We start from the raw sequence: 25,151 nt of genomic DNA, 5'->3' as shown, positions 1-25,151 counted from the left end.
AAGTTTCGGAGATAATTATTAATGATACGGAACACAGATTTAAAGAAAATGGCATCAACAGGTCTTGTAACAGAAAATGAACCTAAAAACCAAAGTTTAGAACTAATTTCTAATTTGTACTTGTTTAATTATAAGTATGTATTTATTTATTTCTTCGACAAGTGTCTCAAATACTAAATTTTGAAGCATATTTATTTTTTTACATTTCTATTCAGGTTATTTTAGTTGGTTAATGTATTACGTCACAATAAATTCTCACCTCTATTAACCAAACATAACATGACATTTCGCATTGAAAAATGGCAATAATGGCATCACATTTTATTGCCCATGATACAAAAGCAACCTTGTTTATTTTCAACCATAAAGAAGATGTGAGATTTTCGTAGAGAAACAAGAAGACAGATTGCATTTTAAAATCAAAGTGTGGTTATTTGATATTCTCATCTCCGTCAACTTGAAGTTCTGGCATGTAAATTAATGTAAAAAAATGAAGTTTAAAAGTCTAATACAGTTTACTTGTGTAGATTGTAGCAACGAAGAAAAAATTTCTTTCCCTGAAAAATGCATGTGTAGGCCTATATTAATAGAAAATTCCTAACCTCTGTGATAGCCCTTGTTATGTCGTAGTCACAAAGGTGAGAATAACTAATGGGGGTAAAATGCATCAATTTTAGACATTGTGCTACTATACCATTTTTAAACACAAATTTAAAGTTTAAAGTTACTTTAATCAAGAGAGCTTGATATTAGATTCACACCAATCATTAAAAAATCTATTTGTTTGTACAATTAACGATTAGTTCTTTGATAGTAAATAGGCCTCTATTTTTGAACAGTGTAAGTTTATTATTATTTCTTTTAATTAATGAATAAAAAAATTAGAATTTAGTTAGGTCATTGTTTATGGTTACTTCTTCTAAGTAACAGTTTCATGTAAGAATGAAAAAAAAAAAAAGTTTCAATATTTAAAAATATTTTTGTTAAAAAGTTACACATTCTGGAGAATGAACCATATCAGACATTGTGTTACTGAACATTGAATGGAACATAATAATAGATAAAGATGCTGTTATGAATACATTTGCTGCAATGGCAGAGATTTGAGGAAAGTGTCTTATCCTTTATAAATGTGTGGTTAAACCTGTGCTGTCCGGACGTAGGTGCACATTACTCTCGGTAGCTCTGTTCTGTTTAAACTGAATAAATTACATTGAATTAAGTTATGATTTTTTAAATTTATTAATTTATCTTTTGAAAAAATAAATTTTAGCATTATGTTAATTGGAAATGGCAGAATACGAATCAAATAAATTTCCCTTTACCCCCCCCCCCATGTCACCAGTGCCTTCTTGCATCATACTATCTAGCTAAAAAGAAAAAAAAATCAGAAACACAAATTCAAATGTAACAAAAAACAAGGCATTTATTTCTGTAAATGCTACAATACACAAATATAGGTTAAATTACGCTTTAGAATACAACATTATTAATGCTAAATATTTATTGTAATTACACACAAATAGATAAAATCCTTTAATTACAGTTTGCTTTCAAGTCCAAATGAATGCGATCATCTTATTTACATTTCAATATATAAAATTCTATAACACATAATAAATACTTCAAAACTTTACTTTAAAATTTTCACATAGGGAACATGCAGGGTGTTCGATTTTAACCTGCAAAGACCTCTATTTTTGCAACTGTTAGTCCTAGATGCATACTTCCAATTGCAAAAATGTTCAAAATCAGATGCAAGGTTAAAATATTGAAAGTTTGAAGCAAAAATAAAAATGAGTCAAAAAGTACAAAATTTAACTTTTTATACAGGCCTAGGTCCCTTAACTAATATTTAGAGAAATGATTTCCATTGAAAATTATTGCTGAGAAAAAAAACTTAACATTTGTGCAACCAAAACTCAAGGACATATTCCAGCTCGAAGTTTTAAGGGACCATACAGAAAATGAGATTCAAACTTATCACCTTTTCATAAGAATGACAGGTTGTCGAAGTAAAAGAGATAAGTATTTATATTTTTCATTGCTATTCAAACATTTTTGCCAATACTATGCCGTGATACGCCCAAACCTCTAACAGTTTGAGAAACCACACTCTATGCACACATATAAATTTAAACCTTTGTTAACTGCTATATTTTCCCCCAAAAGGTGTTATTGAAGGGGAAAGTATTGTAAGTCACAAAATGCTGCGTTTCATACCTCCTACTATGTCAAACTTTTTGTGTTGGAATTGTTTTTCAATGGATTTTGTTTTCCTAAATATAAGTTAGGGGTCCTAGGGTCCATATAAAAAGTTAAATTTTGTAATTTTTGACTCTTTTTTTTTTTTGCTTCAAACTTTCAATATATTAACTCTACATCTTATTTTGAACATTTTTGCAACTGGAAGTATGCATCTCGGACTAACTGTTGCAAAAATAAAGGTCTTGCATGTTAAAACGAAACATCCTGTATAATGCAAAGGCATTCATTGACCAAGCAGTAATTTATTCATTTGAAACTATATTATTCAAAACCTAAACTCTTGAAACAAGAACAAGATTAGATGAATTCGTGAGAAAAATATCACAAACTATTTTCTAATTAAAAGAAAATGCATTTTTATTTTGAAAACTTTTGAATTGTCATTTTGATCATTATATTTATTGATAAATAAATATTGGAAAGCATAAGTAAAATTACAATATTTTCAAAAAAATTTTTGAAACGATCATACCCATGTAAGTAGTAAAATATTTATTCAGTATATATAATTCTCGAAACAGTTAGTAAAAATTTCACAGCATCGAAATATCCACACACACATAAAATCAGGTTCCATTCTTTCTTTTTAAGTTTAACCCTTAATCTAAATTGCCCATTTAAAAGTTAGTCCAAAATTTTGCAAAAAACATTAAAAGCTATTTATCATATAAAAATAAACTAGTTAAGGTCTCAAATTAAGAACTGGATGACTTTTGCTAAGCTATAACATAAGTATAAAAATATAAGTTGTTTTTAAAAAAACAGGGGAAAATAAAATTTCCTCAGACATTTTAATATCCATTAAATAAAATGAGATTTTCTGCTATAACATCAAAATTAGAATTTGAAAACATAAGATGGAACATTTTGTAAATAAATGCATTATGCAAATAAAAATGTTGCACATAAATAATTTTAATTTCTCTGAAAAATTTTTTAATACCCAGAAAAGGACTACGGATTGAAGATTTGTTACTTTCTAAGTAACAGGTGATCCTAATGATGGATAATTTTCATCATCATAAATGCTTGCAACATATCCACATTGACAATTTGTTTATAAAATGATTAAAACTATTCAAAGTCTGTGCTGTACTGTACTGTATATTATAATACATGATTCAATAAAATTCATTTTAAATGCATTTAATTTTTAAAAAAAAGTAAGGTTGAACTTTTTCTTGCTAAGATTTTATGTGACTTCTTAAAAAAGCATTTCACTGCAGAAACTTAATGGATACTGTGAAAGCACTCATTTTCGCGAGCCATAATTATCGTGAAAATGAAGATATAAATGATTTTCTGAGTTAAAAATTTCGCTAATTTTACACGAACAGAATCGAAAGTTGAAAAATCCATCATGAGAAAATATTTCACATGGTTTTAATTTTCATGATAATTACGGGTTTGCGAAAATAGGTGCTTTTACCGTACTCTATTCATGGAAAGTATTAAAAAAATCAAGAACATGTTCAAGAATTAACATGCAGCATATGCTCAGATTTTTGTATGAAATTATAATACTTAAATCCTTAAAAAAAAGCATTTTGAGCTAGGACTTAAATTTTTATGTGTTTCTTGAGTTTTACTCTTACTGCAGTCGAACCTCCATATATCGAAATTTTCTATATATCAAAGTCTCAGCAAAATTCCACATCCATTACATAGCAAAATTGTTTCTATATATCGAAAAAATCTCTGTATATCAAAATTTATTTCGAGACATTTGTAGATTTTTTTTTTTCCCCACTTTAAACTGTTTGTCTCATGAAAAATGAAGGTTGGGAGAGAAAATTGTTTAACTAAAGGTTGCTACGAAACTCGCAAGGAATCTAGAGTTCAGAAGTGAGTAGATGGGTCGTTCTTATCTGGAGTTCTTCGTCCCTCAAGTTTATTTCAAATCTTAGTTGCAACCAGTAATACAGTAAATGTAAAATCAGTTTTAATTCATCCCTATTTTCCGTTGAGTATCATTCTTAGTCTTTTTAGCTTGGGTGAGATTCATTCAAGTTAAGTAGATTGATTTTTTACTTTTCTCTCGATTACATTGTCAAACTGAAAATCCCCTAATGTTGCGGATCAAGTTGCATTGCCGAAGAATGAAGATGTATGATGGAGCAAAATTAGTATTTCTGCAAGCCGAGTTCCTGCTATTATGAGAAATCGAAAAAATGTAATAAAAGTACTGAAACTTACAGAAAACCCTCTCAATAACATAAAACGGCATCACAGTTGGCAAAAATTAGCTTTAATTTCAATGTTTTAAGAGATTTTTATGATAAACTAAGATCATTTCTATACATAGAAGTTCCTATATATTGATTTTTTCCCCGGCAATTTGCTACTTCGATATATGGAGGTCTGACTGTATTTCAAACAAAAGAAGTTGTTTAATTTTGGTATGGCCATGTATCAGTTTTAGTTCCTACTAGGATCATTTTTTACAAGTACAGTATGATTAGTCTTTGTACATCAAACTTAAGCCTTATTTTTAAAATTCAAAAGTATGGTTCTAAATTATATAGTCAGATACCAGTGTGTTTCTAGAGAAAGTGCATTTTAGAGAAGTACGGGACTTTTTGAGCAATGTATATTAAGAAATAAATCCTAATCCCTTTTCCAAAATTTTGGCTTGGAATATCAATAAATATAAGAAAAAATAATTTCATAATAGACTTTAGAATTTTCATCATGATTTTCCGAACTCTCGATTCAAGTTATTAAATGAGATTTGCTAACACAAAAGTAGAAAAGTACAAGCAAAAGAAAAATCTAAAAAATATTGTTATAAGGTCTCAGATTTTTTGCATAAAATGATAGCAAGGTTAAAAGCAATGTTAAACGTAGTTCATAATTTTCCACTAAGGAGAAAAACATTTTACGGCTAAAAGATTTCCTTAAAATTTTAAACTACGAATACCATAGTTGAAAACACACTACAAGTTTAATAAGTACTGAGGATGGAATAAGTTAACAAAAAGAAACAGAAAACCAGACAATGAGGCAAAAATGTACAAATAACAAATTTTAAATGAAATCCATTGTTTTTTTTTTTACTTTGACACTCACACATAAAAATAATTTCTAAGACTGAGCATGCAAATTTGTCTCATGCATAAAAATAGAAGTTATCCCACGAGGCTATGCTTGATCAAATTTATGAGCATTTAGAGCATTTTGTATCTGTTTACACAAAAGCATTTCTAATGTCTCACTAATAAGAAAAACCTTTTAAAACCATTTTCATTGCAGAGGTAGTGCCCAAAGAGTAGCAGTTTTATCCGCGCTTGTTGTTAGGAATGCAAATTCTCGAGGGTGCCACCTTCCCTGGATCACTTTGTCACTGTGTTCAGCAACAACTATCATTGATAAGGGCTGCGTTAAATCACCTAGGGAAAGAAATGGAATGAAAATAACCATCATGGCAACAAAACAAAACACTTTTTATGCCATCACATTCTCCTAGTTTTCAAACAATTGTTACAATCTTTAATGTCACGATCTTTAATGTTACAAATTCTCATTTGAAGCAGTGAGAAGCAAAGGGATGTGAAGTGGCAAAATTAAAAATTTGGAGATAACAGTAAAAATAGTAGGGGGACCTCTCGCCTGTCTTGGGGCCAAGAGATAATACTAATAGCTCTGGTAGGAGATGAAATCCACATTCAATAAAGATGGTCATCTGTGTTTCAAGTGAATTTCAATTATGTTCTTAATATTTAATTTAATACTGCAGTTTCTACAATTATATGCAATATAACAACAACTATCAATTTAGATTTGCTTTTAAGATATTTTATTTTGTTATTTATAGTGAAGCAATTTCTCATAGCTAAAATGAGACAAAGAATGTGTCTCATTATCTCAGTTAAGAGTATATGATTGTTGAAGTGAGATTATTGATGATGTGATGAATATACTCAGATGATTTCATATACTCATTGTCTCAGTGTTTGTCATACCAATGCGCAAAATGAGACAACAAATATAAGTGTGGCGTGGGTAACTCACAGCTTAATATAAACAATGGTTACTTATTTAAGGACTAAATCTTCAACAAATTTTAAATCCCTAATAAAATTACAGTATGGAATTAGGAATTACTGTTGGAATTAGCCATTATTCGTAACAACCGTGACGGAGTTATACTGTGAAAAAACGAAGGAATGCTTACCTGTATTTAAAAAATATTACTGCTAATACGCACCTTGTACTCTTTGGAAAACACTGAAAAAGGAAGATGATAATCGACAATCGTGGAATAGGTTGTAATCCACAATAGAACAGTTTTATCTCCAAGTAAATTGAAATGTCCCCGTAAACAAATGTACGGGTTTTATTTTCTTTTCAAAATATTTAATATTTTTTCTTGATACACAGTGGGACTTCTACTACCTAACAAACTGATGAATAGTTTCTAAAAAAGAAAATTTTGCAAACCACGAACATTTTAAGTAAAGAGGTCAGAAAATTTTGTTTGTTTTAGCCGATACCTTCAATTTAATGTATGTATTATACGGGAAATTTTTAATGTAATTAGATAGCAAATGCAAAATGTTTGTTTTAGCCGGGATTTAAACGTAATTGTATTAAGAGAGTTCAATGGCACATGATAAATATTCCACATCAGTTAAGACAAAAAAGTGTCCTCCATTCACCAGTAAGAGCATCTAAGCAATTTTTTTCAGAAAAGAATTTTCAAAGGCAACTTTCATTTACTCGGTTAATATTTCCGACACTTTTACAGGAGAGAAATGAATAAAAATTTACCTTGTAGATCAGTCAGGACCACTTTATGATCATAGGAGCCCGTCAGCAGATAATAGGCTCTAGGAGAAAATCGAGTTGTTCGAATGTCTGCAGTGTGAGGTCGGAAATACTGAACATACTTTCCTCCTCTAATGTCATACAGCATGCAAGAGGCATCTTCCTGGCCTGATACTAGAAGTCTTCCTGATGGATCTACACATATGGTGGTGACTGGACTACCTAAAGCAGATAATATCTCAATAAGGCCTTTTGTTCAGACTATATCAGCATTACACATTAATGTGTACGTAAAAATTTTAATGACTGATTTGAAATCAGAGTGAAGCGGCAAGTAATATTTTCAGAAAGGCAGTGGTTGATATTGAAATAAATGACGAATTATGAAAGGAAATAGCAATTCCTGTAGTACGGAATGAAACTCAACCTCTTGATTTATTAATTGAAAGAATGTGGCTAGATATGTCTCATATAACATATGCCATGGTAGGAAATGAATTGAATACAGGGTTCATACTCTATTTGGATGAAAAAATTCCATGACTTTTTCATGACTTCATGAAAATTTTCATGACCTTGTTACATGAAGAGAATAGTACTATTTAATATCAAACTTGCCTTTTTTTTGGAAATGAGCATTAGCAAAACTTCTATGTGAATGCCACTACCCGATTGAAAAAATATCAGTGTACGCCTAAAAAACTGAATTATTTCTTACCTGTTTTCATCATATAAGTTTAATTTAAGTAAAACTACAGTGAGTGATGCTTAAATGTGGACTATTTTTTAATAAACAGGCAGAATGATAATGATTGGGGAAAGGGTTGAATGAATCATTACTAAGTTTCAATAAATTTGCTTTAAAAGTTGCCTTTTAGTGTCAACTTGACAACTTTTTGGTTCTTTAAAATAAAGCCACATTCTTTAGTAAATTCATGTTTCTAAACCAGATATTTATTTTTAAAAAAATAAAAATAAAAAATTTCATAGTAAATAAATATTTTGATTTAAATGTACTAGTTTACTTATTTGTACATATTCAAATGCATATAAATTAATAGGTTCAGAAATGAACCTATGAACATGTTTGAATAATGACACTGAACGTACCAGTGGGTCGCATGGATTAGTTTTGCAGGTCGTATATTGAGCACTACTGTTTTTGAGCATTAGAATTCCCTTATTTTTGTGTTTTATCACATGACTAAAGGTTGTCCAAAACCAGTGCCGGATTTGGAAGTGTGGAGGCCTCAGGGTAACGAAGGAGTGGAGGCCCCTAATCAGGGTTTGAAAAGAGATCATCCTATTTTCGAAAATATTCGATACTTTGATATATATCCGAATATTTTGATATATATGTATATATCCCATACTTTCGACCCGTGAAAGTTAGGATATTTTGTAAAAATTTTATTGTGGGGGCCCCTTTGTTGCGGAGGCCCCGGGGCAGTAGCCCCGGCTGCCCTCCCCTAAATCCGACCCTGTCCAAAACCGTCAACAAATTGAGATAAACTCTGATAAATTTTAAATTAAAGATTTAGGAGTGAGGGAAACGAACTTGGAGGCAATGTTTTTTGAGATCGTTCAATTTTCCAGTTTAAATAGCTTTCATCATGCAATTTTAAATCACTCAAGATTTCTAATACTCTTTTTAGCTACTGTTACTTTTTCCCAGAACATTTTTCCATGACTGAAAATAAATTTCTAATGACTTAGACTGAAAATTTCAATTTTCCTTGACTTTTCAAGGTCTGAAATTTGCTTATTTTCTTTCCATGACTTTCCAGGATTTCCATGACCCGTACAAAACCTGTGTTAATGAATGTTAACATGTTAATGAAGCTCATTTAGTAAACTACAAATTTAAGTAAAACATGAAGCAGATTTAGTTTCAAAATCAACAGGTTTAGTTTTAAAAATTGCCACCACTGTGGTAATCAAGTTTGTTTCCTTTTACTCCCCACTGACTCTACTTTATGGAGCTACTAATGCAGGGGCCCCTCCCTTCAAGCAAAGGTGCATCCCCCCCCCCTCGCAAAAAAAAGCAAGAGCCTCCACTAAAAAAGAGAAAAATACCCCTCAAAACAACCCCCGTAAAACTTTCAATGGTGCAGTCTGTGCCATGATCCCCCTTAGGTGGGCACCCCTGACCAGGGCCGCCAAGAGGCTCAACCGGGCCCCGGGGCAAAATACTGACTTGCGGGCCCCCTTCCAACCATTAAAAAAAATCCTGTTGACTGCCCTCACCTCCTATTTACATTTCAGCGATCTCAAGTGCACCTTCTATTCCGTGATATCTGCTTCATAGTAATCCTAGGCCACCATGAGTCAGTGTACACTGTACAGTAAAGAAACGGAATCTTATTTGGTAGTTTTTCATTGTAAAAAATATAGAAAAAGCTGGTTAAATGTTTTAAAAAAAAGCTAACCAGTCTAATGTTAAAGCATCTCGACACCAGGATTTAAGCCGAGTTCAAAAGTTTCATATAGCGTAACAGATAAAATTGAGGAAAAAGTTTTTAGCAAGATGCTGAAATGACACGTTCTTATCTTTCAAAAGGCCTTAGTGTGCTTCATCTCCAGTTGAAAATTAAAGACCTTTTTTTAAAGTTAAATTTCCTTTATGATATCTTTAACCAGATACATACAGTTGTTATTTATTTATATTTTGATGTGAAATAAAAAATCTTGGATTATATGGTTACCATATTAAGAAAACATGTGTTATGTTTTTAAAACGTTGCAAGTCCCCTCCTCCCAATAATGCGTTTATTGGTGGGACATAAGGCCCATTAAGATGAGGTATTGTTAAACTAGACAGTAATTCAAACATCTTAGCTAAGTGAAATACACCGCCAGCTCAGTCATTTCCAGCCGAGGACTGCAGTTTCGTGCTTATTAGCACTCATCAGCCCGGCATAGGAAAGTGACTGAGCTGGAGATGGAAAACCTCTTAAGGAAGCCAAGAGTGCGAAACAAACTGTTAGCTAATATAGAATTAGCAGACCAGACGAGTGACCGAAGCAATAGTTCGGTTCAACTCGAAGATTGAACGCAAGGCAAGGTATATTCAGTAAATTACCGCCCATTAGCCAGGGCTAAAGCAAAAATACGTGAAATACACCGCCAGCTCAGTCATTTCCAGCCGAGGACTGCAGTTTCGTGCTTATTAGCACTCATCAGCCCGGCATAGGAAAGTGACTGAGCTGGAGATGGAAAACCTCTTAAGGAAGCCAAGAGTGCGAAACAAACTGGTAGCTAATATAGAATTAGCAGACCAGACGAGGTGACCGAGCAAAGTTCGGTTCACTTCGAGATTGGGCGAGGCAAGGTATATTCAGTAAATTGCCGCCCCCTCTTGGCTTCCTACAGGGGTTTTCATCTCAACTCTATCACTCTTCTGTGCGAGCTGAGTGTGTAATAAATGAGCTGGTCCTCATATTGCTTTGTGGCTAACTAATGGGCGGTAATTTACTGAATCTTAGCTAAGGTTTTAAAAAAGATTAAATTGACTATCGTCATGCTTGTGTCTCTCGGATCACGCAGTTTCTTTTTTTTAAATGAATTAAGTATTTTATTTTTGCTAAAAAACGAAAATACTTTGCAATTGCATTATTTACTTGTTTGAGATAGTATTTTTGCATTTCGCAAAAAAATGCGACCATAACAGAAACCCTGCTTGACGCTTTCAAAATACTTTTAGTCATTCAATTTTTTTTAAAACGTATATATGACAAGAGAGTGAAAGGGACTAGATTTTTGTTCGGGAGGGGAAGGGGGACTGTCATTGTCGTTACTAGTATTGCACAATCAAATTTTGAGAATTGCATTGAGCAAGGAAAGAGAAATAACTTTATGAACCGACAGTCATAAGAGTAACCTTTGCGAAGGTCCTCATCCCCCGATTATGTTTGAAACTATAGTTTTAAAATTGCAGTTTACACGAACGCTGGTAATGTTACGAGGAGGAGAGGTTCAGGGGCTTTTATAAAGGGTTAAAGCTCCTAGACTCTGCCTTTGAAATTTCTTGAAATTGAAGTCCTAAAAATGAAGTGAATGACAGGGGGGAGACTAAAGGGATTGGGGATGCTATCTAATTTTCCAAAAATGAAATGTCCTGAAAATGCTGAGTTATAAACCATCTTTGTTAAAGTGTTGGAAACAGAAGGGGTTCGGGCAACCTCTTCCAGGAAAATTTTTGAATTTGAGGTCCTAAAAACGCAATTAAAGGCCTCTTTGTGAACGTTGGGGAAAAGGTTTGAATTCGGAGCGTCTCCACCGAAACTTTTTCGGAGTTCAAAACCCAAAAACGAAATATTAGATGAGTTTTTGTGATGTGAAGGGAGATAGGATTAGGGTTACTCTCAAGGAATTTTTAGAAAATTAAGGTCTCACAAACAGAATAGTTAGTTATCTTTGATGACATAAAGAAATGTTCGGAGAACCTTCACCGGAATTTCCTTTGAAATTTAAGTCCTAAAAACGAAATTTTATAAAATCTAAAATAAGATCTTTTATAAGTCCTAAAAACGAAACTTTATAAGAACATACGATTTATTGGTAGTTTGAGTTATGGGAAGTTTTTACAACAGGCTGAAGAGTTTGGGACCCAATGAAAACTCTGAGATAAAGGAATATTCGAGTTACAAACTTTGAGTTATCGAGATTCAACTGTATCTGTTTGTTGATATTTTGATAGTTGAAATTTGAACCCTAACTCCAGTGGATTAACCTTAACTCCAGTAGATAGCGTTCATTGTTGACCACTTTTATGTTTCATCATTCCCCTGATATTAGTCTTACAAGTACGACAGTTAAGTTATCGGATCCAGTTCAGAATTGTCAAAGTAAAGCATTTTGCTGCCCCCATGTCAAATATTACCAAAACATTTTGTCAAATAATCATGCCGTGGCGCAAGTTTCATTGTTAGTGACGTCAGGAGCGTTACTGGGTCAGTGGATTAGCTATATATATATATATATATATATATATATATATATATATATATATATATATATATATATATATATTCATATATGTATGTATGTATGTATATTCAGATGTAGTGAATGTTAACCAATACAGCATTAAGCAACTGGGAAATAAGGTGTCATCAATTTTTTGCATCACAAATTTAAATTACAACGTTTAATTTAGCACACTGAGAAGGAAAATATTTTACTGTTGCAGCAACAAAAAACAAAAAAAAAATTATCCTTACCTGGTCCAGACCCAGTGAGAGATGGAGGTGTAACTAAATGAACACAGCCTTTGGTCCTCAGATCCCAAAATCTGATTGTCCTATCTTGTGAGCCACTCACAAACATAGCACCACCCCAAGTATATAATGACAATATGTGTCCTAGAAAATAAGTGATTAGATCATTTCCATGTCCAATTCTAGACTTTATTTATTAACTAGCCGCCATCGGCGACCAGCTGGTTCTCCTTTTTACGCCATTTGCCTTCTGCAAGCAGCCACCGACGACGGCTGTTTGGCTAACTTGTCGGTCACCTTTTTAAGCCAAGGATAACTCAATTCAAGCATGAAATCGAGAACTGAACAAAACTTACAAAACTGAAGTCTTGCAATGTCCATAGCCTCTTAGCCACCTATAGCTGTGAATTATGCAAGCTGGTAGAAGTTAATTTGGAAACCAGGGAAGTGGTGTACTTCGGTAGCGCAGTCAAGGGACAAGGAGGTAAAAACACCTACCACAGGCCTTAGTATTTGCATTATTGCCAATCCTTATGCAGTAGTTCAAAACATATAAGGACTTTTGATTGAAAAATCCCAGAAAAAAATTCTTGCTGCGCTAATGGGGCCCTTCAAAAAAAATTTTCTTTCCTTAAACCCAAGTTATGTGAATTTTTATCAAGTTCTTGTGTTCAGATAATAGCAGCATTTTAATATTGTTCTAATTATGAGCGCTATACTTCAATTTTATTTTTCATGTTAGGGGGTGGGGGACAAGTTTTTTCTGGAAAAAAACAGTTGTTTCACCACAATATTCAGTTAAAGAACGCTCAAAGGGCATACAGCCATAGGCTGGTAACTGGCAATATTTGCAGAAATAAGTTTTTGAGATACTTCAAGAAACACGTTTTGGATTCAACATTTTGCACATTTTGCTTTACATACACAAGGCAGTATACCTATACCCACTTCCAACTCTTATCATTATCGTTTAACTGAAATATATGGATGGGAGGGAGAAAGAAAAATTGCACCTAGAGCAAAGATTTGCATAACAATAGTTATAAAAAAATCACTTCAATTACAGGTAAAATAATACAAATGTACTAAAATAAAAATATAAAAACTGTTTAAAAGTAATTTCCCGTACCGTAACTTCTAAGCATATGTATGCAACAGATTGAAAAAAATATGCTTTAGTATCATCATTTTTATTATATTTACTACCTGAATGTCCAGAAAGTGCTTGAAAAGGTGTTGCAGTTTCACAATCAGTTACATATATTTTACAGTCACCGGCTCCACCACTAATCAACAGACTAGACCTGCTAGTAGTATCTTCGATAAAACACATGTCTCTTACAGTTCCATCATGCATAGTCAATTCAGCTTCATTACCTAAAAAGATAAAATTGATTTCAGAAATCCTTTTCCATCTGAACAGAGTACCCCCTAGCGTCCCCAAGAAAATCCTGGGGACACTAGGGAGGAATGAAGCTCAACATATTTTAAATAAACATTCAAAAATACATATGTTATTTACATGTAAACATAAAAGTACACATAGGGAAGAGTTAGGAGGAATAAGACAGCTGCCTCTATGCTGAAATAAAATGAAATATATATATATATATATCCAGGTTGTATAGTAGATGTAGCAGATTAGAATAATGCAATAGTCTAACTGCTACACTTACTGGACAGGCTAGAAATAAACTTTCCCATTTTATTACAGCATAAATGCAACTATCTTGTTCCTCCCAACTCTCCCTTACTTATTAATGAGTTAAATTGAAAAAGAATTTTATCAGTTAGAAAAAAAATTTTAAAATATTTTGTAAGCTTTTTAATTTTTTATGCTTGAAAACAGAACATATAAAAATGAAACTATGATCATTTCTACCAACTAATTTTAAAATATTTTTAACGACTTTGCATGTTCATACATGCATTATAGAGATGCTAGAGATGAAAAGTTACAGAAAATTTTGAGGCAGAGGAAGAAACCGGTTCTTTTTCTTTCCTTTTTTTTTTCTGGAAAAATTTATTTTTTGTGAATCAAAATTTATTTGATAGCTTTATTTTCTTAGAAATCATAAATAATGAAGAAGCTTTGAAAGCTACATGCAACCCATGTTTTATTTTTGCTTTTTTTTTTTAAACAAAAATGGAAAACTTTTTGCTTAAAAAAAAGAGCAACTTTTTTGTTCAAAACAGCAAACGTTATTTTAATTAGTCAAATAACCAATTAGCCATTAATTTTGAGTGAACTGATTTTATAACTGTATTTTCTTGTGTATTTATCCGCTATCCAGCTGCGTATAATCCACAGGTCTTTATCGGTATGAAGAAGAAAAAAATCTTTGCATAATCCAGAGATAATAGGATGTCAAAACAGAAGGTTGTTTTGATTTAACATACAATTTTGGTAACTAAATTTAAAACCTGAGGAAGTGATAATTTTTAAGGTATACAGCTTCTTTGTTTAACGACTTTCAAGGGACCACAAAAAATCGTCCTTAAGTAGAAAGCATCCTTAAATAGAATGCTTTTAACACTATAATGGACCATCTGGGACCGTGAAAAGCCGTCGTCAAATAGAGAAAGTTGTTGAATAGAGCGTCGTGAAACAGAGAGCCAACTGTACTATCAAAATAAATCTAAAAAAATGAATTCTTCTAAAAATTGTGATTACAGTATGCTAATTACTAAAAGACAATGAGTCAACAGAAAGGAGCAAACGGCCTTGTCTTGTGCAAATGGATGCTCCTTCTTCCTAGAATATTTTTTATTTTACAAATGCCGAATATTGGCCACCTAAGCCATTAGTTCATGAGCTCTCCAATATTAAACGTCCTTCCTTATATTGAGATAACCTAATACAGTCCGGCCCCAATTTAACAAACCTCTATTTAACGAATTTCGCGATTTGGCGAATTTTTCCTTTTCCCCAACAAAAATGAAGGCTAATACCCTTATTTATCGAGTAACAAATCCAAATTAAAAAATTATTTTAACAGCCAAAAAAAAAAATTTTTTTTTGTTAATATGAGTTAGAAATTTGATGGTTTTCCAAATGGTTTTGTACGAAGCAGAAGGAGACTTTTCTTGGAATCAGCAATTTTTGACGAGTGAGGGGGAGTTTAATAAATAGCGATTTTGTTGCAGAAAGCGATAATTGAACTCCCATCAAAGCGTACTTTTTCTAATGCTTTACATGACCTGGAAACTAAAAACATCTGGCTGTAAATGACACAGTATTTTTCTTCTCTCCATAAAGTCGAAAGAGAACTACTTTGAGGCAGGTTCCAAGGATATTGTCCAACATCTATTACAGTATTTTCAAATTTGAAATCAACTAGTGCATAAAAAGTTGCAGAATGCTGAATATAAAAAGACTGTACCTTCTAACTATGAATATGTTTGTGCAGTTGCTATATTAAGACTTTTAGACAAGGTAAGTGCAATTTTATATATACCTTTTTCGCACCCTGATATTATGAATAACCCCAATTTAACGCATAAAAGTGTTGGTTCCGTTGAATTCATTAAATTGGGTCCGACTGTACAACTTTCTAAATGTTCAAAAGTCATCTTGTTTGGTCATCTTGCTTGACTGTAGAGTTGCTTATTTTATGCAGCCCTTATCACACAAGAGGAAAATTTAAGCTATGTAAATAAACAACCCTACATGCAACAAAACAGTGAATCCTGCTGTAAATTGAGGTTCATTCAATGAGTTGGCATTAAGAAAAGAAAAGCACAGATAATCTGCAAGAAAATAGGATAAATTGTTAAATCACATTTTTTCACAGAAATTGAAAGGCATTTTTTTTTTTTGCAAATTATGTGATTTTAAACTACCAGATAATTTTTTTAAAATTTGTTTCATGCATTTATATGTGTGTATTAGGGCTGGGCGATGCATCAGTACATCACGAAACACCGGTGAACGCCCTAAATCGTTACACCAGTTTAGAATTCTTCCCTAAGTTGATGTATCTGCACCACACCAAAGTACGATACGCCAGTTCACAGTCCTCAGTGTTGAATTGGCAGTGAGCCAAACCAAATCCAGCATAACAGTCAACGATAACTATCCACATTCCTCTTGCCAGCCAAATCAACTGTGTTTTACAGCTCCAGTAACAAACACGTGTGACTAATCATGGCAACCCTTTTTGCATTGAGGTCATAGGTCAAAATAAAAAAAGTTGCTTGTATAGAGGGATATTTTTAGCACTTCTATTGGAAATTGATCAAGTTTTGAAGAAATGGAAACGTACACCTTGTGAACTAAAGGTAAGCTGAAAGGTATGCCGTTGTTAAGTAAAAATTGTGCCATTAGTTATTTATGTATTTTTAATTGCTATATACCTGGGGTTTCCTGGTGGGAGGTTACTTTGACCTCCCAAAAAATTACCTTCTTCGGAAAATTCGGAGACAGCATAGCACGATTGATTTTTGAAAATTTTATAATGATGCTCTTCTTATTAGATGCAGGTATGTGTGTATGCTTGTATATTAGTCGGAAAATTCAGAGTTTCATTCGTCAAATTGAAAGATATTGTGTTTGTTTCACCGAATTTTGCTCTATAAATTTCAAAACATTTGGACTATCATCATTTCTAAGGAACAGTACTGAAAATATTTGCATAAATAATACTATGTGGAAACTAATTTTTAGTACCTTTGCAAAGCAATTTGGGATTTTGAGATGGATCACATGAATTTTCAACTTTTATAGTTTGACACTCTTTAGAGTATACTTTTATTTGAGAGCATGCATTTAAACCCTATTTAAACTATACTTGACTGCTGACAAGAGATTATAACTGAATAAAAGGAATTTGTACATTTTGTTATGATTTCGCGAAACAAGGAAGTAGTGAAATCGCAAGCTCTTTGATACTTGCCTACAGTATGTTTGCACATGTTGGGTGCTTCCATGGATCTATGCAGGGGTGTGCACAGGGAGGGAGGGGGGAAGGGACACCTGTTGGCCGGGGCTCGAGCTTGAAAGAGGCCCGAGATTTTTAAAATGAGGGGTGAAGAAAATGTAGATATGTAGAAATGAAACAATATAGAGGGGGGTCTATAAAAGTCATTTGTGACGGACCCCAAAATTTCTGTACACACCTCTATTCACGTATTTCCAAAAGAAAATGAAAGCTATTCAATGTTATATTTATGATAGTGTTATGCAACTAAAGTTAAAGCTTTGAGATAAAGGATTTTTTTTCTGATTATCCTTTTTACTTTTTTGGTTTGTACCATGTAGCTAGTACAGAGTAAAAAATAATAATACTGTTTCGATTTTTCATTTAAGCCTTTTTCCTTCACAGGGCTCATCATAATTGTCTTATGGTGATTGTTTTAAAAAATGCTAGCAGTTAATCGATCATTAGTGCGCCCAGCGTTTTCTCAATTGCTTCAAAAGGAAAAAATAAGTCGAGCTTGGGAATATTTTGGGTTACAAGCATACAAAGAGAAAATTGTTAAGGAAAAGATTAGAGTTTTTAAATTATAAATACTGTTTCAGCTAAAGGTGGAAGAACATTGAATCTCTTTGAACCATCTCAAACTCTACCACCCACTCAAGTTCTCTGAAATATCAAGTAAAAGTAATAGGGTGACACCAGAGGCGGACTGGCTGACTTTGGCCCAGTCATCATAAGAATATTTTGGCCCACCTCTGTAAATTAAAAAAGTTGAATCAAACAGTACCGGATCTCGATTCTTCCGAGTCGAGCTAAGACACATTAAACTACGGCTAGTTTCTATTTTCCTTTTAGTTTCTAGATCAAATTTTAAAGATCTAAAAAAAAGAAAATTGTGAAACGTAAAATAAAGCTACCACTGACACATTTTTTATGCACCTTGAAAGAAAGATAATAATGGTCAGGGCCTGATTGCTGAATAGGCCAACTAGGCCGTGGCATAGGGCACCCGATTTTTAGGGGCCCCCAAATGACCTAAACTGTTTTAGCCAATGGTTAAAATTGTAAGGATTGACTGCATAACATAACCTCCCAGGGCCCCCTGTTCCTATCACTTGGTGAGGATTAACTACAAAGGGGCCCCAAAAAACAATTTGGCCTAGGGGCCCCTGCTATCTTAATCGTGCCCTGCTAATGTTCATAAGTCTGAAAAGGCACATCTTTATTCTTCTATACAGACAACATCGGAAGGACACAAGGAAAGGGAGGAATCAGGTAATTCCCCCGGAAAGTTTTCGAAATTGGTTGATCTATATAAGCCTAAAGCGAAAAGAATCGGGAGAAGGGGTTCTATAGTTCCCTTCCAAGCGATATTTTCAAAGTTGATGTCAAAAGCCGCAATTTTACAATTTTCGGTAACACTAGAGGAGAGGAAAAAGAAGGGGCAACCCCACGATTTTGTCTTCTTATTTTTTTTTTTATTCTTTCCAAAATTGAAGTCTATTTAAGTCTATCTTTGTTTACAATAGAATGTCAGAGGCTCTTCCCAGAACTTCTCCGAAATGGGAAGTTTTAGAAATACAATTTTAGGCAACCCTTGGTAAAATTAATGGAACAGGGAAGCATCGGGAGCTCTCTACAAAAACAACAAAACAAAAAAATACATTCCAAAATAAATGGAACTGAAGAAGCATAATATTATAGGCTTCTTTTGTGAAACATAAGAACAAAAATAAAGAAACGGTACCATCTCAAAAAGTGTCTAAAAGGGAGGGAGTGGGATAATAAACCACTGAAGTCAATATTTTGTACTGAATATAACATTTTTTCTTATTGTTATAAAGTAATGTCAAACAATGCAAGTGAGTTTAAAGTATTCCAATTATGTAGTTAAAAAATAAATGCATGAGACAAGAAATGGCAAAAAAAAAATAATAATAGTAAAAGTTTTCATTACTACCCTCTATAAGTTGACCACCTGTCTAAGTTGACCAGCAAAATACTGCACCGCAAGTGGTCAACTTACACAGGTTTCACTGTACTTGGAAAATATGCAAATGAGGCTCGAAGAAGCCGCAAGATAAGCTAACGAAACTGCAGAGATCCAACAAGAGCGGATGGCGCATCACTATAATTTAAGATCTTTGGTAAGAAAATTTAAAGAGGGAGAGCAAGTTATAGTGTTAGTTCCCGATTCCACAAATAAACTTTATGTGCAATTGGTGGGGTCCTGGCATAATAATAAAGCACAATCAGCCATATATGTATGTTATAAAATTTGAGGAGGGGAGCACATGCAGGGTGCATCAGAACAAAATTCGGAAATTCATAGCCTCCGTCAATGCCTTGAACATGATATTCGAGGGAGACGAAGAATTTGGCAAGGTAATAAATGTGCCAACAGAAAAAGTCCTGAAGCATAATGTAAAAGAGGAAATTAAGGGCATAAGTCCCGATAATCTAATTAATAATCAATGCAAACTTTTAATGGAAGTTGTTACTTGATCATAAAAAACTATTTGAAGGTCCAATATGAGTGGCAGTGTACGACCTCATAAAATTGAATTGCTACCGGGGGCTATTAGATCTAAGTCGCACCAATATCAAATTCCTGAGGTGTATAAGGGGGAAGTTGATAAACAGATTGACAATTACTAGCTTTAGGGTTAATAGAAGAAACAGACGCGGAAGTTGTGTACCCTATAGTGTGTAACAAAGAAAGATAGTACAATTAGGGTATGTACTGATTTTCGAGCTTTAAGGGGACAAGGGACCTTATACATTCGGAAAATCAACCAAATTTCACAAAAATTGTTTTTGCGCGAAAAAATAGAGCTTAGTACCAGCTTTGATAATCCATTTTCATTTTTGTGATATTATGATTTTTACGCATTTTATTTACATTTTTAAAAAAGGGGGCGTGGTATTTAAAGGGATAAAAGTATCAGCTGATTTTTGTTTACACGTTTTTAATCATCATTTTTGGCTATAATTAATAGATTTTTCTTTAACCCTTAAAGCGGCCGTGACGTAAAATTCCTTCACCCAGCGATGTATCGAAGAGCGGCCGTGTCGGAAAATTTCGCCACGAAAATTCTGCTTCGAGAACGGCTGCGGCGTAAAATTCTGCCACCTGAAAGCTACTCTAAAAACGGCAGCGACGTAAAATTCTGGCTGTGCTTTCCCCTGTTCCAGATTTCGTGAGGGACAGCCGCTGACCAAGGGGGTGTTTCTCTTTCTATTCACTGAATGGGTGTTGAGAGCTGACACTGCGGGGTGCTGACTCTCTTTTTCAGTCAGTGATATTTGAAATCGACGGACAATAGTTTTGTGTTCACAAATGTTCTATTTAACTGTTTTTATTACCACAATTATTTTCTATTCGTTGTTACTTTATACATAGTTTCGAAGTTTGCTATTATTTTATTAAATTATTGTTTCAGTTGTTTAACGTACCATCATACAATGACGATCGTTACTGTTGAAATTTCCAAATGGGCTTAATCTTTTATTTAACGATTCTGGTAAATAAACAGAAACGTATTTAAAAATATTTTAGAATTTAAAATAGTAAAAATATTTTCTGTAAAATATTCCTGCTGCAGATTTGTTGCCGATGTTTTTATCATTTTACAGTTCTTTTAATACAACGGATTAATTTCCCATGTCATTTAGAAAAGAATAAAATACTTTGAAATTTGATTTGTGTTCTGGACCGCTGGCCTTCGAGGCTAGAACCTTGGTCAGCCACAACATTTTCTGAAACAATTTTGCCGAGTTTTCAGTTTAGTTGGGGGGGGGGGGGGGGACTGATGTTCAGGCCCAGTTCTAATTTTCATCATACTCAGACCGCTTGGGTGTTATCTATGAATAAAAGCGACAGTTGGGGCAACGGCTAGTAAAAACTGGCCGCATAAAAAAATGCTATATCAAGGCGTACATGACGGTAACTTTGGTTCACAAAGTTATTTTTACTCATATTGCCGATCACGGATTATTATTTAGTTTGTATATATCCAAACTTTTCCCAGACTTTCAGTTAAATATTAGAGTCAAATATTATGTTAAATTTAACCTTGTCTCATTACAAAAATATGGATATATATGTGACTAAATCCAAGGACAGAAATATAGTTGAATCTCCATAGTTCAAGATAAATGGGACTGGGTCTACCTCGAAATATCTAAAACACGAATTATTAAAGTCAGAACTTCATTAAATAAGATAAAAAGCTGTTAAAAAAATTTTAATATCCATGTGAACTATTATAATTTTTTTGCATGAAAAATGCATTAAAATATTCTAACATTTAATATTACTGATAGTAGATTACATTGTGTAAAGAAAAATCCAGGGCTCCATGAAAAAAGTAAACATTAATAAGGGTTCCACCTCTACTCATCAAAAAAAAAAAAATCAAGCAACGCTGTCTTAGAATGAAGATATGACTTAATGAGTGCCCACAGAAATGGTTGCCACTTGTTACTATTTTTTATTAAAAATTACATTTATAAAAAATTAGGAGGTTTGAGTTCTCATGTAAATGTTTCAATTCATGTAAATGTTACACAGGGGCCCAGATATGCTTTTTCTAGTATTCGCTTTCAATTTTTGTCTTCTTCTCTTTTTCTTTTTTCCTATATAATCGAAAAAGGAGCTTCAATGAATGATTATTTATCAAAGCTAAATGCTTATTTATTATATATGAATTATTTTGCGATGAAGGTCATCTATGTGAAAGATTTATTCAAGATTCATTGGCATGTATTTATTAACAATATATAAATTTCAATATTTTTATCGTGAGGAGGGGAGTCATTTTTCATTTTTGTTCTGGGGGACAAAACCACTTGAGTCGGCCCTGCTCCAAAATACGTGAACCTTTCATTGGAAATTTTTGCTTTACTAGTATGGATACCTTTAATTGCACGATCTTAATTGTTTTTCATATTCAACATTTAACAATTTAAAAAAAATAGAGATAGGATTCTCAAAGTGGGTTGCTGTAGTACCCTATGGTGCCGCAGCGAGAGGTTTTAGTGGTGTGAAAATGGTGGTATCAAAATGGTGGCTTGATATTGAAATGTTAAAAGCTTGGTTGATAGTCCAGTCTCAGCTTCGCGCCATTTCCTACCCCAAGGACACCTTGCGGGGTATACCTGACCCTGACACTTGCACCCCATAACGCCCATAAGCTAGAGTACTCCATTGTTTCGTTTGCGAGACGAAACGAGAAAGGGGAAGTCCTCGGTATTGTCCTTCCACATGAATGCAGATCCCTTGAGCATCAGAAGGGGGAAATCTTATTTTCAAGTTCTTTTCATAAAGAACAGTGATTCAGCTGACTGATAAGAACATGTGCATTCAATAAAGTCAAACAACAAACTAAGATATGCTTTGGAGAGTTAGCAAAACTCATCCTTACATTACTGGAATTATAATATTTGTAGAACTTTGTTTTTCATAAAGAAAGATTCATTGTTTTCACTTGAAAACCAATTTTTAAATAAGTACTGAAACATCACATTCTTAGACATATATTTTTGAACCTTATGTTACTATAGGAATTGCGATGCTGAACAAATAGGTGTAACAAATGAAAAACAGAACGGAATAAAGTTAAGCTAATGACTTGGTAGAATATAATTAATGTTATTGGAGTGTATTTATTTTAAATGATATTCTTCAGTAAAACAGAAAGAGCGAAGAGTGATGCGAAAAAATCAAAACAATTATTTTCGAGTGAATGTAGCACGGAGAAGTTGCGATTGGTGAACGCAACGACTTAAAAAATAAGTTGTTTTGAAATTGCGTGCTTTTGACAGCCGAACGAGCCTTAAAAATTCGAAAACGCGGAGAGTTTTGCCGGTTTTTTGGAATTTTTTTCAAAATTTTGCATCTTTTTTTTTTTTTCTTTAAGTGCTATAAACCCTGAAACGTTGCAATTGGTGAACACTTAATTTTTGTAAAAAGATAATGAAATTGAATATTATAATCCAATCCACAACTAAACAGAAAATTCCAAAATGGAAGAATTCCACCATTTCTTCATAATTAAAAAAAAACCTTCATTTTTATTTTTAAAATACTATAAGACCAGAGAGTTCCAGTTATTGATGAAGAATTGAAGCGGAAAAGAAAATTGAAATCTGATATCAAAGCCGGTAACGTTCCTGAAAATTTGAAAAATATGCAAAATTTCATCGTTTCTTTGGGATTTTTAACGAACACTTAATGGAATTACCAAAAACCACAATAATTTGCGCATTTATGTTTTTTCAAAATTTAAAAACAAAAAGAAAAACTATCATTTGATGAAGACAGAATCTTCTTTCTCTTCAATCTTGAAGAAAAGTAGTCTTTCATCTTAAAGTATGCTTTTAACAAAAGACAATAATGTTACTTGTTTTCTATCTTAGGATTTCAATCAATTATTTTTTCAATACAGTTTTAAAATGTTATGAAACAGTGAGAAACAAACGTATGTAAGATCCAAAATTTTAAAATTTGGCGATAATCAGTAGAAATGGTAGGAGAACCTCTTTTCTGTTTTGGGGCAAGAGATAGAACTCGAAGTTCTGGCTAGTGCTGCTAAACAGCATAGTTTAGAAAAAAATCAATTAAAAGTCTATCTAGAATCTAAAATTTAAACGTGTTTTACTCGAAACTTTAAAAGTCAACTTACATCCCTTCTTACAGCTTCTTGCTGCCTCATATTTTGCAACTACAAATCTAAATAAATTTACGCTGTACGATGAATATTCACGTTTATATAGTCATGTAAATTATAAAATACAAGAAATGAAAGCATTTTTGACTTCGTTGTTACGTGGTTTTAACAGTGCACACAGTGAGATGACTGCTATAAATAGGTTTACAGACAAGAAAAACGAATCGAGGGGATAGGGGCTTAGATCATTGAGATGGTCTAAAAATAATGGGGGTGGCCGCCGGACACCATTGCGGACCCCATTGCGTTCGCCACGATACTGCCACTGATGAACATTTACGTAAATGTATGATTATATGTGTAATTTCTTTTTTATTAAATTAAAAATTCTTTACTATTGCAAGTTAGTCCTAAAGTAGAAGATGGAGAACTTGTAAACACATAACAACCGCCGCTCATGTGAGCTGTTCCGGTATCTTTTTTAAAACATGAATGTTAGGTTATTATTAATTTCGAGAAAAAAATATTATAATTTATTATTATTTTTTGTACTGTCGATTCAGAAAGTATAGTTAAGTATTTCTTTATTTCTTGTTACTACATAATTAGTCAAGAATTTTGTGCTATAGAACAGCTACAGGGAGGCCAGATTACCCCATAAAAGTCAGAAAACTTGAGCTTCTCCTCAGAATTTTTAGGGAGCCAGAAAATAAATAAAAAACTGTGATTAACAATTACAGTTTCTGCTTTTAAAAGCATTTTTAAAGAGATTGCTAACGTTGCCGCATGCTAAATAAAAATGTTTGGAAGAAATAAATAATAATAAAAGGTCAGGATACATTTAATAAAATGTGGTCACAAGTTATGTTTTCTGGCATAAGATTTGGTTGAACTCTGTTATAATGCTCATTTATGTCATTTTTTTTTTTTTTTTGTGAAGTGTTAAATTTGATTTAAACATTTTACTACGTTATTCGTCGAGCATTGCAGTACAACATGTGTAATGTACGAAATTTCAATTCGCTGGGAAGGTGGAATAAACTCTATTGAATTCTACTGGATCACTTTTGTAAATATTACTAGTAGCACAAATAAGTTTTGCATCAATGTGCATAGAATTTTCGAAAAATTTCCAAAAGCTAAAAGTGAGGGCCTTGAAATGAGACCGAGTTTTCCCTAATTTTAAAGGTTAATCTAGTCCTGACTACAGGAAATAAAAAGGCACGAAACATTTTAACTAAACACGAAACATTAACAAACTAGTATGTTGTGGCCATCACGAAACTTTCTTCTATATTTTTCTTTTT

At 33.0% G+C, this 25,151-nt stretch overlaps 1 protein-coding gene across 1 annotated transcript in view; it reads right to left on the bottom strand.

Annotated features, from left to right (window-relative positions):
* Positions 1–5,492: 5,492 nt before the first annotated feature.
* LOC129229226 (WD repeat-containing protein 47-like) overlaps positions 5,493–25,151 on the bottom strand; it is a 115,121-nt gene continuing 95,462 nt past the window's right edge. Inside the window, exons 6-9 of the mRNA XM_054863488.1 lie at positions 13,461–13,631; positions 12,258–12,398; positions 7,039–7,257; positions 5,493–5,657 (exon numbers count right to left, since the gene is read on the bottom strand). Of these exons, the coding sequence (XP_054719463.1) occupies positions 5,512–5,657; positions 7,039–7,257; positions 12,258–12,398; positions 13,461–13,631 (677 nt within the window). The 3' untranslated portion in view covers positions 5,493–5,511. The remainder of the gene's footprint in view (positions 5,658–7,038; positions 7,258–12,257; positions 12,399–13,460; positions 13,632–25,151) is intronic.

This window comes from Uloborus diversus, chromosome 9, assembly GCF_026930045.1.
Source record: "Uloborus diversus isolate 005 chromosome 9, Udiv.v.3.1, whole genome shotgun sequence".
Lineage (NCBI taxonomy): Eukaryota > Metazoa > Arthropoda > Arachnida > Araneae > Uloboridae > Uloborus > Uloborus diversus.
The sequence above is the reverse complement of the archived record's forward strand: the minus strand, read 5'-3'. Positions and strand labels throughout refer to the sequence as shown.